An 18,214-nucleotide genomic window follows, 5' to 3' on the forward strand; every position below is an offset into this window, starting at 1 on the left:
GGACCCAGGGCCAGTCTAAACTAGGTGTTGGACCCAGGGCCAGTCTAAACTAGATGTTGGACCCAGGGCCAGTGTAAACTTGGTGTTGGACCCAGGGCCAGTCTAAACTAGGTGTTAGACCCAGGGCCAGTCTAAACTAGGTGTTGGACCCAGGGCCAGTCTATACTAGGTGTTGGACCCATGGCCAGTCTATACTAGGTGTTGGACCCAGGGCCAGTCTATACTAGGTGTTGGACCCAGGGCCAGTCTAAACTAGGTGTTAGACCCAGGGCCAGTCTAAACCAGGTGTTAGACCCAGGGCCAGTCTAAACTAGGTGTTAGACCCAGGGCTAGTCTATACTAGGCGTTGGACCCAGGGCCAGTCTAAACTAGGTGTTGGACCCAGGGCCAGTCTAAACTAGATGTTGGACCCAGGGCCAGTCTAAACTTGGTGCTGGACCCAGGGCCAGTCTAAACTAGGTGTTGGACCCAGGGCCAGTCTAAACTAGGTGTTGGACCCAGGGCCAGTCTATACTAGGTGTTGGCTAGTCTAAACTAGGTGTTGGACCCAGGGCCAGTCTATACTAGGTGTTGGACCCATGGCCAGTCTATACTAGGTGTTGGACCCAGGGCCAGTCTAAACTAGGTGTTAGACCCAGGGCCAGTCTAAACCAGGTGTTAGACCCAGGGCCAGTCTAAACTAGGTGTTAGACCCAGGGCTAGTCTATACTAGGCGTTGGACCCAGGGCCAGTCTAAACTAGGTGTTGGACCCAGGGCCAGTCTAAACTAGATGTTGGACCCAGGGCCAGTCTAAACTTGGTGCTGGACCCAGGGCCAGTCTAAACTAGGTGTTGGACCCAGGGCCAATCTAAACTAGGTGTTGGACCCAGGGCCAGTCTATACTAGGTGTTGGCTAGTCTATACTAGGTGTTGGACCCAGGGCCAGTCTAAACTAGGTGTTGGACCCAGGGCCAGTCTAAACTAGGTGTTGGACCCAGGGCTAGTCTAAACTAGGTGTTGGACCCAGGGCCAGTCTAAACTAGATGTTGGACCCAGGTCCAGTCTAAACTTGGTGCTGGACCCAGGGCCAGTCTAAACTTGGTGCTGGACCCAGGGCCAGTCTAAACTAGGTGTTGGACCCAGAGCCAGTCTGAACTAGGTGTTGGACCCAGGGCTAGTCTAAACTAGGTGTTGGACCCAGGGCCAGTCTAAACTAGGTGTTGGACCCAGGGCCAGTCTAAACTAGGTGTTGGACCCAGGGCCAGTCTATACTAGGTGTTGGCTAGTCTATACTAGGTGTTGGACCCAGGGCCAGTCTATACTAGGTGTTGGACCCAGGGCCAGTCTAAACTAGGTGTTGGACCCAGGGCCAGTCTAAACTAGGTGTTGGACCCAGGGCCAGTCTAAACTAGGTGTTGGACCCAGGGCCAGTCTAAACTAGGTGTTGGACCCAGGGCCAGTCTAAACTAGGTGTTAGACCCAGGGCCAGTCTAAACTAGGTGTTGAACCCAGGGCCAGTCTTCACTAGGTGTTGGACCCAGGGCCAGTCTAAACTAGGTGTTGGACCCAGGGCCAGTCTAAACTAGGTGTTAGACCCAGGGCCAGTCTTCACTAGGTGTTAGACCCAGGGCCAGTCTTCACTAGGTGTTAGCCCAGAGCTAGTCTAAACTAGGTGTTGGACCCAGGGCTAGTCTAAACTAGGTGTTGGCTAGTCTATACTAGGTGTTGGACCCAGGGCCAGTCTAAACTAGGTGTTGGACCCAGGGCCAGTCTAAACTAGGTGTTGGACCCAGGGCCAGTCTATACTAGGTGTTGGCTAGTCTATACTAGGTGTTGGACCCAGGGCCAGTCTATACTAGGTGTTGGACCCAGGGCCAGTCTAAACTAGATGTTGGACCCAGGGCCAGTCTAAACTTGGTGCTGGACCCAGGGCCAGTCTAAACTAGGTGTTGGACCCAGGGCCAATCTAAACTAGGTGTTGGACCCAGGGCCAGTCTATACTAGGTGTTGGCTAGTCTATACTAGGTGTTGGACCCAGGGCCAGTCTAAACTAGGTGTTGGACCCAGGGCCAGTCTAAACTAGGTGTTGGACCCAGGGCTAGTCTAAACTAGGTGTTGGACCCAGGGCCAGTCTAAACTAGATGTTGGACCCAGGTCCAGTCTAAACTTGGTGCTGGACCCAGGGCCAGTCTAAACTTGGTGCTGGACCCAGGGCCAGTCTAAACTAGGTGTTGGACCCAGAGCCAGTCTGAACTAGGTGTTGGACCCAGGGCTAGTCTAAACTAGGTGTTGGACCCAGGGCCAGTCTAAACTAGGTGTTGGACCCAGGGCCAGTCTAAACTAGGTGTTGGACCCAGGGCCAGTCTATACTAGGTGTTGGCTAGTCTATACTAGGTGTTGGACCCAGGGCCAGTCTATACTAGGTGTTGGACCCAGGGCCAGTCTAAACTAGGTGTTGGACCCAGGGCCAGTCTAAACTAGGTGTTGGACCCAGGGCCAGTCTAAACTAGGTGTTGGACCCAGGGCCAGTCTAAACTAGGTGTTGGACCCAGGGCCAGTCTAAACTAGGTGTTAGACCCAGGGCCAGTCTAAACTAGGTGTTGAACCCAGGGCCAGTCTTCACTAGGTGTTGGACCCAGGGCCAGTCTAAACTAGGTGTTGGACCCAGGGCCAGTCTAAACTAGGTGTTAGACCCAGGGCCAGTCTTCACTAGGTGTTAGACCCAGGGCCAGTCTTCACTAGGTGTTAGCCCAGAGCTAGTCTAAACTAGGTGTTGGACCCAGGGCTAGTCTAAACTAGGTGTTGGCTAGTCTATACTAGGTGTTGGACCCAGGGCCAGTCTAAACTAGGTGTTGGACCCAGGGCCAGTCTAAACTAGGTGTTGGACCCAGGGCCAGTCTATACTAGGTGTTGGCTAGTCTATACTAGGTGTTGGACCCAGGGCCAGTCTATACTAGGTGTTGGACCCAGGGCCAGTCTAAACTAGGTGTTGGACCCAGGGTCTAAACTAGGTGTTAAATTGTACCATGTATTTGCTCAGTGTTAACATCTTGAGTGTCCTGCAGGTTATTGGTTGATTGATTAATTGACTGTCTCTATTTCTCTTCCAGTGGAGGTGTTGACGGTCCCTCCTTCCTCTGGGACGGCCTTTATCCTGGGTCCTGATGTGAACATGGAGGCTGCACTGGGACTTGGAGAGTTGGCTGGTCTCACTGTATCTAATGAGGCTGATAGTCTGGCCTATGATGTAAGTATCCATATACCTCTGTGGGAGGAGGTCTTCCAGCAGAGGGAGGGCTGAGCAGGGACTGGGAAAGCTGGCTGGATTCAGCATAGCTAATTCGGCTATTAGTCTGGCCTACGACATGAGTTGAATATCTTGGGTACCCTAAATATTAATCTGCACTCTCCACTAGCCAAGAACACAATCTGTGTCCTTTGTCCACTCAATACCTTCCTCAATGAATATGCTTTCAGGTTAGGGTTAGTATTATAGTCCTCTTACAGAACTACAGCCCTGCTGCTGTCCTAGGGGATGTACAGTACTACAGCCCTGCTGCTGTCCTGGGGGATGTGCAGTACTACAGCCCTGCTGCTGTCCTGGGGGATGTACAGTACTACGGCCCTGCTGCTGTCCTGGGGGATGTACAGTACTACAGCCCTGCTGCTGTCCTGGGGGATGTACAGTACTACAGCTGTCCTGGGGGATGTACAGTACTACAGCTGTCCTGGGGGATGTACAGTACTACAGCCCTGCTGCTGTCCTGGGGGATGTACAGTACTACAGCCCTGCTGCTGTCCTGGGGGATGTACAGTACTACGGCCCTGCTGCTGTCCTGGGGGATGTACAGTACTACGGCCCTGCTGCTGTCCTGGGGGATGTACAGTACTACGGCCCTGCTGCTGTCCTGGGGGATGTACAGTACTACAGCCCTGCTGCTGTCCTGGGGGATGTACAGTACTACATCTGTCCTGGGGGATGTACAGTACTACATCTGTCCTGGGGGATGTACAGTACTACGGCCCTGCTGCTGTCCTGGGGGATGTACAGTACTACAGCTGTCCTGGGGGATGTACAGTACTACAGCCCCGCTGCTGTCCTGGGGGATGTACAGTACTACAGCCCCGCTGCTGTCCTGGGGGATGTACAGTACTACAGCTGTCCTGGGGGATGTACAGTACTACAGCCCTGCTGCTGTCCTGGGGGATGTACAGTACTACATCTGTCCTGGGGGATGTACAGTACTACAGCTGTCCTGGGGGATGTACAGTACTACAGCCCTGCTGCTGTCCTGGGGGATGTACAGTACTACATCTGTCCTGGGGGATGTACAGTACTACAGCTGTCCTGGGGGATGTACAGTACTACAGCTGTCCTGGGGGATGTACAGTACTACAGCCCTGCTGCTGTCCTGGGGGATGTACAGTACTACATCTGTCCTGGGGGATGTACAGTACTACAGCCCTGCTGCTGTCCTGGGGGATGTACAGTACTACAGCCCTGCTGCTGTCCTGGGGGATGTACAGTACTACAGCTGTCCTGGGGGATGTACAGTACTACAGCCCTGCTGCTGTCCTGGGGGATGTACAGTACTACAGCTGTCCTGGGGGATGTACTGTACTACAGTTTACTTAGACTTTATCTACCCATAATCCATGGTGTTTCCCTTCCTCAGATGTCCAACGACAAGGGTGCCCTGAGGAGGACGTGGAACCCCAAGTTTACTCTGCGGAGCCACTTTGACGGGATCCGAGGTTTGGCGTTCCACCCCGTAGAACCGGTTCTGGTCACCGCCTCGGAGGACCACACGCTGAAGATGTGGAACCTGCAGAAGACTGCCCCCGCAAAGAAGTAAGACTGGACCCTCTCTGTCTAATAGTACTATAATGTTAACCCTAACCAACGCAGTGTCTACTATACTAAAGACATTGAGACATTGCTCTCGCCAGGGGGAGAATTGGAATGTCAGTTTCCTTCCTGAATTTACTGAATGGGGAACGGAATTGACTCCGAACACGGTGAGACCGATGTCTCTCACAAGACATCTTATGTTACCTTTTAATACAGTCCAGATCGTGTAGAAAGATTTCAACTGTTTCAGTCTTTGTCTCCAGGAGTGCCTCTGTAGATGTGGAGCCCATGTACACATTCAGAGCCCACCAGGGTGCAGTGCTGTGTGTTGTGATGAGCAGTACAGGAGAGCAGTGTTTCAGTGGAGGAGTGGACGGGACCATTCAGAGCTGGAACACACCTAACCCTAACCTCGACCCATACGATTCATACGGTAAGAACACACCTAACCCTAACCTCGACCCATACGATTCATACGGTAAGAACACACCTAACCCTAACCTCGACCCATACGATTCATACGGTAAGAACACACCTAACCCTAACCTCGACACATACGGTAAGAACACACCTAACCCTAACCTCGACCCATACGATTCATACGGTAAGAACAGAGCTGGAACACACCTAACCCTAACCTAGACCCATACGATTCATATGGTAAGAACAGAGCTGGAACACACCTAACCCTAACCTAGACCCATACGATTCACATGGTAACAGAGCTGGAACACACCTAACCCTAACCTCGACCCATACGATTCACATGGTAACAGAGCTGGAACACACCTAACCCTAACCTAGACCCATACGATTCACATGGTAACAGAGCTGGAACACACCTAACCCTAACCTAGACCCATACGATTCATACGGTAAGAACAGAGCTGGAACACACCTAACCCTAACCTAGACCCATACGATTAATATGGTAAGAACAGAGCTGGAACACACCTAACCCTAACCTCGACCCATACGATTCATACGGTAAGAACACACCTAACCCTAACCTCGACCCATACGATTCATACGGTAAGAACAGAGCTGGAACACACCTAACCCTAACCTCGACCCATACGATTCATATGGTAAGAACAGAGCTAACCCTAACCTCGACCCATACGATTCATACGGTAAGAACAGAGCTGGAACACACCTAACCCTAACCTAGACCCATACGATTCATACGGTAAGAACAGAGCTGGAACACACCTAACCCTAACCTAGACCCATACGATTCACATGGTAACAGAGCTGGAACACACCTAACCCTAACCTAGACCCATACGATTCATACGGTAAGAACAGAGCTGGAACACACCTAACCCTAACCTAGACCCATACGATTCATACGGTAAGAACAGAGCTGGAACACACCTAACCCTAACCTCGACCCATACGATTCATATGGTAAGAACAGAGCTGGAACACACCTAACCCTAACCTAGACCCATACGATTCATACGGTAAGAACAGAGCTGGAACACACCTAACCTAGACCCATACGATTCATACGGTAAGAACAGAGCTGGAACACACCTAACCCTAACCTCGACCCATACGATTCATACGGTAAGAACAGAGCTGGAACACACCTAACCCTAACCTCGACCCATACGATTCATACGGTAACAGAGCTGGAACACACCTAACCCTAACCTCGACCCATACGATTCATATGGTAAGAACACACCTAACCCTAACCTCGACCCATACGATTCATACGGTAAGAACAGAGCTGGAACACACCTAACCCTAACCTAGACCCATACGATTCATACGGTAACAGAGCTGGAACACACCTAACCCTAACCTAGACCCATACGATTCACATGGTAAGAACAGAGCTGGAACACACCTAACCCTAACCTCGACCCATACGATTCATATGGTAAGAACAGAGCTGGAACACACCTAACCCTAACCTAGACCCATACGATTCATACGGTAAGAACAGAGCTGGAACACACCTAACCTAGACCCATACGATTCATACGGTAAGAACAGAGCTGGAACACAGCTAACCCTAACCTCGACCCATACGATTCATACGGTAAGAACAGAGCTGGAACACACCTAACCCTAACCTCGACCCATACGGTAAGAACAGAGCTGGAACACACCTAACCCTAACCTCGACCCATACGATTCATACGGTAAGAACAGAGCTGAAACACACCTAACCCTAACCTCGACCCATACGATTCACATGGTAACAGAGCTGGAACACACCTAACCCTAACCTCGACCCATACGATTCATACGGTAAGAACACACCTAACCCTAACCTCGACCCATACGATTCATACGGTAACAGAGCTGGAACACACCTAACCCTAACCTAGACCCATACGATTCATATGGTAACAGAGCTGGAACACACCTAACCCTAACCTCGACCCATACGATTCATATGGTAAGAACAGAGCTGGAACACACCTAACCCTAACCTCGACCCATACGATTCATACGGTAAGAACAGAGCTGGAACACACCTAACCCTAACCTCGACCCATACGATTCATACGGTAACAGAGCTGGAACACACCTAACCCTAACCTCGACCCATACGATTCATACGGTAAGAACAGAGCTGGAACACACCTAACCCTAACCTCGACCCATACGATTCATACGGTAACAGAGCTGGAACACACCTAACCCTAACCTCGACCCATACGATTCATACGGTAAGAACAGAGCTGGAACACACCTAACCCTAACCTAGACCCATACGATTCATATGGTAAGAACACACCTAACCCTAACCTCGACCCATACGATTCATACGGTAAGAACAGAGCTGGAACACACCTAACCCTAACCTAGACCCATACGATTCATATGGTAAGAACAGAGCTGGAACACACCTAACCCTAACCTAGACCCATACGATTCATACGGTAACAGAGCTGGAACACACCTAACCCTAACCTAGACCCATACGATTCATATGGTAAGAACAGAGCTGGAACACACCTAACCCTAACCTAGACCCATACGATTCATACGTTAAGAACAGAGCTGGAACACACCTAACCCTAACCTAGACCCATACGATTCATACGGTAACATCAATCAATCAATCAATTTTATTTTATATAGCCCTTCGTACATCAGATTATATCTCGAAGTGCTGTACAGAAACCCAGCCTAAAACCCCAAACAGCTAAAATGCAGGTGTAGAAGCACGGTGGCTAGGAAAAACTCCCTAGAAAGGCCAAAACCTAGGAAGAAACCTAGAGAGGAACCAGGCTATGAGGGGTGGCCAGTCCTCTTCTGGCTGTGCCGGGTGGAGATTATAACAGAACTATGCCAAGATGTTCAAAAATGTTCATAAGTGACAAGCATGGTCAAATAATAATCATGAATAATTTTCAGTTGGCTTTTCATAGCTGATCATTAAGAGTTGAAAAACAACAGGTCTGGGACAGGTGGCGGTTCCATAACCGCAGGCAGAACAGCTGAAACTGGAATAGCAGCAAGGCCAGGCGGACTGGGGACAGCAAGGAGTCACCACGGGCGGCAGTCCCGACGCATGGTCCTAGGGCCCAGGTCCTCCGAGAGAAAGAAAGAGAGAAGGAGAAAATTAGAGAGAGCCAAGATTTTCAAAATGTTCATAAATGACAAGCATGGTCAAATAATAATCAGGAATAAATCTTAGTTGGCTTTTCATAGCCGATCAATAAGAGTTGAAAACAGCAGGTCTGGGACAGGTAGGGGTTTCGTAACCGCAGGCAAAAACAGTTGAAACTGGAATAGCAGCAAGGCCGGGCGGACTGGGGACAGCAAGGTGTCAGCATGCCCGGTAGTCCTGACGTATGGTCCTAGGGCTCAGGTTCTCAGAGAGAAAGAGAGAACGAGAGAATTAGAGAGAGCATACTTAAATTCACACAGGACACTGGATAAGACAGGAGAAGTACTCCAGGTATAACCAACTGACCCTAGCCCCCCGACACAAACTACTGCAGCATAAATACTGGAGGCTGAGACAGGAGCGGTCAGGAGACACTGTGGCCCCATCCGAAGAAACCCCCGGACAGGGCCAAACAGGAAGGATATAACCCCACCCACTCTGCCAAAGCACAGCCCCCACACCACTAGAGGGAAATCCTCAACCACCAACTTACAATCCTGAGACAAGGCCGAGTATAGCCCACAAAGGTCTCCACCACAGCACAACCAAGGGGGGGCGCCAACCCAGACAGGAAGTTCACGTCAGTAACTCAACCCACTCAAGTGACGCACCCCTCCTAGGGACGGCATGAAAGAGCACCAGCAAGCCAGTGACTCAGCCCCAGTAACAGGGTTAGAGGCAGAGAATCCCAGTGGAGAGAGGGGAACCGGCCCTGGAGAGACAGCAAGGGCGGTTTGTTGCTCCAGAGCCTTTCCGTTCACCTTCACACTCCTGGGCCAGACTACACTCAATCATATGACCTACTGAAGAGATAAGTCTTCAGTAAAGACTTAAAGGTTGAGACCGAGTCTGCGTCTCTCACATGGGTAGGCAGACTGTTCCATAAACATGGAGATCTATAGGAGAAAGCCCTGCCTCCAGCTGTTTGCTTAGAAATTTTAGGGACAATTAGGAGGCCTGCGTCTTGTGACCGTAGCGTACGTGTAGGTATGTACGGCAGGACCAACTCGGAAAGATAGGTAGGAGCAAGCCCATGTAACGCTTTATAGGTTAACAGTAAAACCTTGAAATCAGCCCTTGCCTTAACGGGAAGCCAGTGTAGGGAAGCTAGCACTGGAGTAATATGATCAAATTTCTTGGTTCTAGTCAGGATTCTAGCAGCCGTATTTAGCACTAACTGAAGTTTATTTAGTGCTTTATCCGGGTAGCCGGAAAGTAGTGTAACGGCGTTCCTCTCTCTCTTCATAAAATTTTTGGGTGTTACTCACAGGCTTTTCGGGCTTCCGTGCTAGACGCGTTCCCTCATAGCTCCGGTTCCTCTCTCCGGTAGCCTCTGCTCTCCTCAGTGCCTCCAGCTGTTCCCATGGGAGGCGATCCCTACCAGCCAGGATCTCCTCCCATGTGTAGCAACCCTTTCCGTCCAATATATCGTCCCATGTCCATTGCTCCTTCTTTTCCTGTCCCTTACTCCAATTACTCCGCTGCTTGGCTCTGGAAGGGTGGGTGATTCTGTAACGGTGTTCCTCTCTCTCTTCATAAGAAGAGGAGGAGTAGTGATCGAACCAAGGCGCAGCGGGTTGTGAATACATAATGAATTTTATTTATAAGACAAAACGAAACCAACTATACTTGAATAAACTAACAAAATAACAAAACGAAAATAGACAGACTTAGTACGACGAACTGAACATAACACACGCAGAACGAACGAACAAGTACTTACTACAAAAACGCACGAACAAACCGAAACAATCCCGTATGGTGTAACATCGACACAGGAGACAATCACCCACAAACAAACAGTGAGAACGCCCTACCTTAATATGACTCTCAATTAGAGGAAAACGCAAACCACCTGCCTCTAATTAAGAGCCATACCAGGCAACCAAAACCAACATAGAAACAGATAACATAGACTGCCCACCCAAAACTCATGCCCTGACCTAAACACATACAAAAACAACATAAAACATGTCAGGACCGTTACAAGTAGAGCATTGCAGTAGTCTAACCTAGAAGTAACAAATGCATGGATTAATTTTTCTGCATCATTTTTGAACAGAAAATTTCTGATTTTTGCAATGTTACGTAGATGGAAAAAAGCTGTCCTTGAAACAGTCTTGATATGTTCGTCAAAAGAGAGATCAGGGTCATGAGTAACGCCGAGGTCCTTCACAGTTTTATTTGAGACGACTTTACAACCATCAAGATGAATTGTCAGATTTAACAGAAGATCTCTTTGTTTCTTGGGACCTAGAACAAGCATCTCTGTTTTGTCCGAGTTTAAAAGTAGAAAGTTTTCAGCCATCCACTTCCTTATGTCTGAAACACAGGCTTCTAGCGAGGGCAATTTTGGGGCTTCACCATGTTTCATTGAAATGTACAGCTGTGTGTCATCCGCATAGCAGTGAAAGTTAACATTATGTTTTCGAATAACATCCCCAAGAGGTAAAATATATAGTGAAAACAATAGTGGTCCTAAAACGGAACCTTGAGGAACACCGAAATGTACAGTTGATTTGTCAGAGGACAGACCATTCACAGAGACAAACTGATATCTTTTCGACAGATAAGATCTAAACCAGGCCAGAACTTGTCCGTGTAGACCAATTTGGGTTTCCAGTCTCTCCAAAAGAATGTGGTGATCGATGGTGTCAAAGGCAGCACTAAGGTCCAGTAGCACGAGAACAGATGCAGAGCCTCGGTCTGACGCCATTAAAAGGTCATTTACCACCTTCACGAGTGCAGTCTCAGTGTTATGATGGGGTCTAAAACCAGACTGAAGCATTTCGTATACATTGTTTGTCTTCAGGAAGGCAGTGAGTTGCTGCGCAAAAGCTTTTTCTAAAATTTTGAGAGGAATGGAAGATTCGATATAGGCCGATAGTTTTTTATATTTTCCGGGTCAAGGTTTGGCTTTTTCAAGAGAGGCTTTATCACTGCCACTTTTAGTGAGTTTGGTACACATCCGGTGGATAGAGAGCTGTTTATTATGTTCAACATAGGAGGGCCAAGCACAGGAAGCAGCTCCTTCAGCAGTTTAGTAGGAATAGGATCCAGTATGCAGCTTGAAGGTTTAGAGGCCATGATTATTTTCATCATTGTGTCAAGAGATATAGTACTAAAACACTTAAGTGTCTCTCCCGATCCCAGGCCCTCGCAGAGCTGTGCAGATCCAGGACAGCTAAGCCCTGGAGGAATACGCAGATTCAAAGAGGAGTCCGTAATTTGCTTTCTAATGGTCATGATCTTTTCCTCAAAGAAGTTCATGAATTTATTACTGCTGAAGTGAAAGCCATCCTCTCTTGGGGAATGCTGCTTTTTAGTTAGCTTTGCAACAGTATCAAAAAGAAATTTTGGATTGTTCTTATTTTCCTCGATTAAGTTGGAAAAGTAGGATGATCGAGCAGCAGTGAGGGCTCTTCGGTACTGCACGGTACTGTCTTTCCAAGCTAGTCGGAAGACTTCCAGTTTTGTGTGGCGCCATTTCCGTTCCAATTTCCTGGAAGCTTGCTTCAAAGCTCGGGTATTTTCTGTATACCAGGGAGCTAGTTTCTTATGACAAATGTTTTTCGTTTTTAGGGGTGCAACTGCATCTAGGGTATTGCGCAAGGTTAAATTGAGTTCCTCAGTTAAGTGGTTAACTGATTTTTGTCCTCTGACGTCCTTGGGTAGGTAGAAGGAGTCTGGAAGGGCATCAAGGAATTTTTGTGTTGTCTGAGAATTTATAGCACGACTTTTGATGCTCCTTGGTTGGGGTCTGAGCAGATTATTTGTTGCGATTGCAAATGTAATAAAATGGTGGTCCGATAGTCCAGGATTATGTGGAAAAACATTAAGATCTACAACATTTATTCCATGGGACAAAACAAAACTAGGTCCAGAGTATGACTGTGGCAGTGAGTAGGTCCAGAGACATGTTGGACAAAACCCACTGAGTCGATGATGGCTCCGAAAGACTTTTGGAGTGGGTCTGTGGACTTCTCCATGTGAATATTAAAATCACCAAAAATTAGAATATGATCTGCTATGACTACAAGGTCTGATAGGATTTCAGGAAACTCAGAGAGGAACGCTGTATATGGCCCAGGAGGCCTGTAAACAGTAGCTATAAAAAGTGATTGAGTAGGCTGCATAGATTTCATGACTAAAAGCTCAAAAGACGAAAACGCCATATTTTTTTTTGTAAATTGAAATTTGCTATCGTAGATGTTAGCAACACCTCCGCCTTTGCGGGATGCACGGGGGATATGGTCACTAGTGTAACCAGGAGGTGAGGCCTCATTTAACACAGTAAATTCATCAGGCTTAAGCCATGTTTCAGTCAGGCCAATCACATCAAGATTATGATCAGTGATTAGTTCATTGACTATGACTGCCTTTGAAGTGAGGGATCTAACATTAAGTAAGCCTATTTTGAGATGTGAGGTATCACGATCTCTTTCAATAATGGCAGGAATGGAGGAGGTCTTTATCCTAATAAGATTGCTAAGGCGAACACCGCCATGTTTAGTTTTGCCCAACCTAGGTCGAGGCACAGACACAGTCTCAATGGGTATGGCTGAGCTGACTACACTGACTGTGCTATTGGCAGACTCCACTAAGCTGGCAGGTTGGCTAACAGCCTGCTGCCTGGCCTGCACCCTATTTCATTGTGGGGCTAAAGGAGTTAGAGCCCTATCTATGTTGGTAGATAAGATGAGAGCACCCCTCCAGGTAGGATGGAGTCCGTCACTCCTTAGCAGGTCAGGCTTGGTCCTGTTTGTGGGTGAGTCCCAGAAAGAGGGCCAATTATCTACAAATTCTATCTTTTGGGAGGGGCAGAAAACAGTTTTCAACCAGCGATTGAGTGCTGAGACTCTGCTGTAGAGCTCGTCACTCCCCCTAACTGGGAGGGGGCCAGAGACAATTACTCGATGCCGACACATCTTTCTAGCTGATTTACACGCTGAAGCTATGTTGCACTTGGTGACCTCTGACTGTTTCATCCTAACATCGTTGGTGCCGACGTGGATAACAATATCTCTATACTCTCTACACTCGCCAGATTTAGCTTTAGCCAGCACCATCTTAAGATTAGCCTTAACGTCGGTAGCCCTGCCCCCTGGTAAACAGTGTATGATCGCTGGGTGATTCGTTTTAAGTCTAATACTGCGGGTAATGGAGTCGCCAATGACTAGGGTTTTCAATTTGTCAGAGCTAACGGTGGGAGCCTTCGGCGTCTCAGACCCCGTAACGGGAGGAGTAGAGACAAGAGAAGACTCAGCCTCAGACTCCGACTCGCTACATAATGGGGAAAACCGGTTGAAAGTTTCTGTCGGCTGAATGAGCGACACCGGTTGAGCATTCCAACAGCATTTCCCTCCAGAAGCCATGAGAAAGTTGTCCGGCTGCGGGGACTGTGCGGGGGGATTTATACTAACGTTACTATCTGTACTTACTGGTGGCACAGACGCTGTTTCTTCCTTTCCTACACTGAAAATACCCTTGCCTAACGATTGCGTCTGAAGCTGGGCTTGCAGCACAGCTATTTTCGCCGTAAGGCGATCGTTCTCCTGTATATTATGAGTACAGCGACTGCAATTAGAAGACATCATGTTAATGTTACTACTTAGCTTCGGCTGTTGAAGGTGTTGACGAACCATGTCCAGATAAAGCGTCCGGAGTGAAAAGGTTGAATGAGGGGAAAAAGTTGCGATGGAAAAACTAAAAATATAAACGGTAATTAAAAACAGAAACAAAACAAAAAACGTAAAGTTGTCAGCTAGCAAAGTAAAGTAAAGTTGGCAGCAAAACGCACAGCAACAAAACGCACAGCAACACGTCTGCAGATTCAACACGAAGTTCAACAGAGAGCTGTAACACACCTAACCCTAACCTAGACCCATACGATTCATACGGTAAGAACAGAGCTGGAACACACCTAACCCTAACCTAGACCCATACGATTCATACGGTAAGAACAGAGCTGGAACACACCTAACCCTAACCTAGACCCATACGATTCATATGGTAACAGAGCTGGAACACACCTAACCCTAACCTCGACCCATACGATTCATACGGTAAGAACAGAGCTGGAACACACCTAACCCTAACCTAGACCCATACGATTCATACGGTAAGAACAGAGCTGGAACACACCTAACCCTAACCTAGACCCATACGATTCACATGGTAACAGAGCTGGAACACACCTAACCCTAACCTAGACCCATACGATTCATACGGTAAGAACACACCTAACCCTAACCTAGACCCATACGATTCATACGGTAAGAACAGAGCTGGAACACACCTAACCCTAACCTAGACCCATACGATTCATATGGTAACAGAGCTGGAACACACCTAACCCTAACCTCGACCCATACGATTCACATGGTAACAGAGCTGGAACACACCTAACCCTAACCTAGACCCATACGATTCATACGGTAAGAACAGAGCTGGAACACACCTAACCCTAACCTAGACCCATACGATTCATATGGTAACAGAGCTGGAACACACCTAACCCTAACCTCGACCCATACGATTCACATGGTAACAGAGCTGGAACACACCTAACCCTAACCTAGACCCATACGATTCATACGGTAAGAACAGAGCTGGAACACACCTAACCCTAACCTAGACCCATACGATTCATATGGTAACAGAGCTGGAACACACCTAACCCTAACCTCGACCCATACGATTCACATGGTAAGAACAGAGCTGGAACACACCTCACCCTAACCTAGACCCATACGATTCAAATGGTAAGAACACACCTAACCCTAACCTCGACCCATACGGTAAGAACAGAGCTGGAACACACCTAACCCTAACCTAGACCCATACGATTCATACGGTAAGAACACACCTAACCCTAACCTAGACCCATACGATTCATACGGTAAGAACACACCTGGAACACACCTAACCCTAACCTCGACCCATACGATTCATACGGTAAGAACACACCTAACCCTAACCTAGACCCATACGATTCATACGGTAAGAACACACCTGGAACACACCTAACCCTAACCTAGACCCATACGATTCATATGGTAAGAACAGAGCTGGAACACACCTCACCCTAACCTCGACCCATACGATTCATACGGTAAGAACAGAGCTGGAACACACCTAACCTAGACCCATACGATTCATACGGTAAGAACAGACCTAACCCTAACCTCGACCCATACGATTCATATGGTAACAGAGCTGGAACACACCTAACCCTAACCTAGACCCATACGATTCATATGGTAAGAACACACCTAACCCTAACCTCGACCCATACGATTCAAATGGTAAGAACAGACCTAACCCTAACCTAGACCCATACGATTCATATGGTAAGAACAGACCTAACCCTAACCTAGACCCATACGGTTCATATGGTAAGAACAGAGCTGGAACACACCTAACCCTAACCTCGATTCATACGGTAAGAACAGAGGTCTGTCTGTCTGTCTGTCTGTCTGTCTCTCTCTCTCTCTCTCTGTTATTTCTGTCTCTCGCTTTGCTCTGGCTGTCTCTGTGTCTGTCTTTGTCGCTGTGTCTGTCTTTGTCGCTGTGTCTGTCTTTGTCGCTGTGTCTGTCTTTGTCGCTGTGTCTGTCTTTGTCGCTGTGTCTGTCTTTGTCGCTGTGTCTGTCTTTGTCGCTGTGTCTGTCTTTGTCGCTGTGTCTCTGTCTCTGTGAATCGATCTCTGTGAATCGATCTCTGTCTGTCTCTGTGTGTCTGTCTGTTCACACTGCCCCCTCTCTCCCTCTCTGTTCTCTGTCTGTCTCTGTGTGTCTCTCTCTAACATGTCCTCCTCCCTGTGTGTAATAGAGCCGTCTGTCCTGCGTGGGGCGCTGTGTGGTCATACTGACTCGGTGTGGGGTCTGGTGTACAGTGGTGTTCATCAGAGACTCCTGTCTTGTTCTGGAGACGGCAGCGTCAGGCTATGGGACGCCTCCAGTACCAGGCCTGCCCTGGCCACCTTCCACAGTAAAGGTACTCTTCATTCACGTCAACAGAATCCTACGCTGATTCATTTGTGTTGTACGTTTATCATGTTCAAATTGTGTGGTGAAATCAACAACTACGGTTCGCTGCTTCAGAGTTTGGCGTGCCCTCGTCAGTGGACGTGGTCTGCAGTGACCCCGCCCACATGGTGACGTCGTTCACCGGCGGTCAGATTGGCCTCTTCAACATGGAGACACAGCAACTGGTGCTCAGCCTGGAGTCTGCTGCAGAGACGGGTAGGTCTGGAGGGATGGGAGGGAGGGGATGGGAGGGAGGGGAGGGGAGCAGGAAGATGGGTGGGAGGGAGGGGAGGAGAGCAGGAAGATGGGTGGGAGGGAGGGGAGGGAGGGGGGGGAGCAGGTAGATGGGTGGGGCAGGAGGGAGGGAGGGAGGGAGGGAGGGAGGGAGGGAGGAGGTGGGGCGGGAGGGAGGGAGGGGAGGGAGGGAGGAAGGAGGTGGGGCGGGAGGGAGGGAGTGGGGAGGTGGGGCGGGAGGGAGGGAGGGGAGCAGGAAGATGGGAGGGAGGGAGGAGGTGGGGCGGGTGGGAGGGAGGGTGTTTGGGAAGCCTCCAGACCTTTTTGTTAAAAAGTAAGGAAGCTATTTGAAGCCAGTTGGAGGCCTTTACTGCTAATAAGGTGTGTTATTAATGGAGGCCTTTACTGCTAATAAGGTGTGTTATTAATGTACATGGTCCTTGGAGCCAGATATGAACCAACGACCTAAAACTCTCTCTCTCCTCTCCCCAGGTAACCCCTGTCAGATCAACAAGGTGCTGAGTCACCCCACCCTCCCCATCACCATCACCGCCGAAGAGGACAAACGCATCAAGTTCTACGACAACAACACGGGTAACAGACATTTTGACAGTTCTATGAGTTTTTCACTCCAACAGTGTCTTCCTCACGGAACTAAATGACTTCATGGTCTACCATCAGTCCTTCAATCTGAAATTGGAATCTCTCGGCCTTCCAGGTTTTACCTCGCCCCGACCTCGCCCCGACCTCGCCCCGACCTCGCCCCGACCTCGCCCCGACCTCGCCCCGACCTCGCCCCGACCTCGCCCCGACCTCGCCCCGACCTCGCCCCGACCTCGCCCCGACTTCGCCCCGTTCTCGCCCCGACCTCGCCCCGACCTCGCCCCGACCTCGCCCCGACCTCGCCCCGTTCTCGCCCCGACCTCGCCCCGACTTCGCCCCGACCTCGCCCCGACTTCGCCCCGTTCTCGCCCCGACCTCGCCCCGACCTCGCCCCGACCTCGCCCCGACTTCGCCCCGACCTCGCCCCGACCTCGCCCCGACTTCGCCCCGTTCTCGCCCCGACCTCGCCCCGACCTCGCCCCGTTCTCGCCCCGACCTCGCCCCGACCTCGCCCCGACTTCGCCCCGACTTCGCCCCGTTCTCGCCCCGACCTCGCCCCGTTCTCGCCCCGACCTCGCCCCGTTCTCGCCCCGACCTCGCCCCGACCTCGCCCCGACCTCGCCCCGACCTCGCCCCGACCTCGCCCCGACCTCGCCCCGACCTCGCCCCGTTCTCGCCCCGACCTCGCCCCGACTTCGCCCCGTTCTCGCCCCGACCTCGCCCCGTTCTCGCCCCGACCTCGCCCCGACCTCGCCCCGACCTCGCCCCGACTTCGCCCCGACTTCGCCCCGACCTCGCCCCGACCTCGCCCCGTTCTCACCCCGACCTCGCCCCGACCGTTTGGTTTCTGACTGCAATTTATTTTATAGATGTTTTTAAC

General features: G+C 49.8%; 1 protein-coding gene across 1 annotated transcript in view; it reads left to right on the forward strand.

Annotated features, from left to right (window-relative positions):
• The window catches only part of LOC129828442 (striatin-like), a 151,300-nt gene that overhangs the window by 131,285 nt on the left and 1,801 nt on the right, over window positions 1–18,214 (forward strand). Inside the window, exons 10-15 of the mRNA XM_055889489.1 lie at window positions 3,091–3,227; window positions 4,657–4,832; window positions 5,096–5,265; window positions 16,301–16,465; window positions 16,573–16,713; window positions 17,224–17,325. Coding sequence (XP_055745464.1) covers window positions 3,091–3,227; window positions 4,657–4,832; window positions 5,096–5,265; window positions 16,301–16,465; window positions 16,573–16,713; window positions 17,224–17,325 — 891 coding nt within the window. The remainder of the gene's footprint in view (window positions 1–3,090; window positions 3,228–4,656; window positions 4,833–5,095; window positions 5,266–16,300; window positions 16,466–16,572; window positions 16,714–17,223; window positions 17,326–18,214) is intronic.

This window comes from Salvelinus fontinalis, chromosome 30 (genome assembly GCF_029448725.1).
Source record: "Salvelinus fontinalis isolate EN_2023a chromosome 30, ASM2944872v1, whole genome shotgun sequence".
Classification (NCBI taxonomy): Eukaryota; Metazoa; Chordata; class Actinopteri; order Salmoniformes; family Salmonidae; genus Salvelinus; species Salvelinus fontinalis.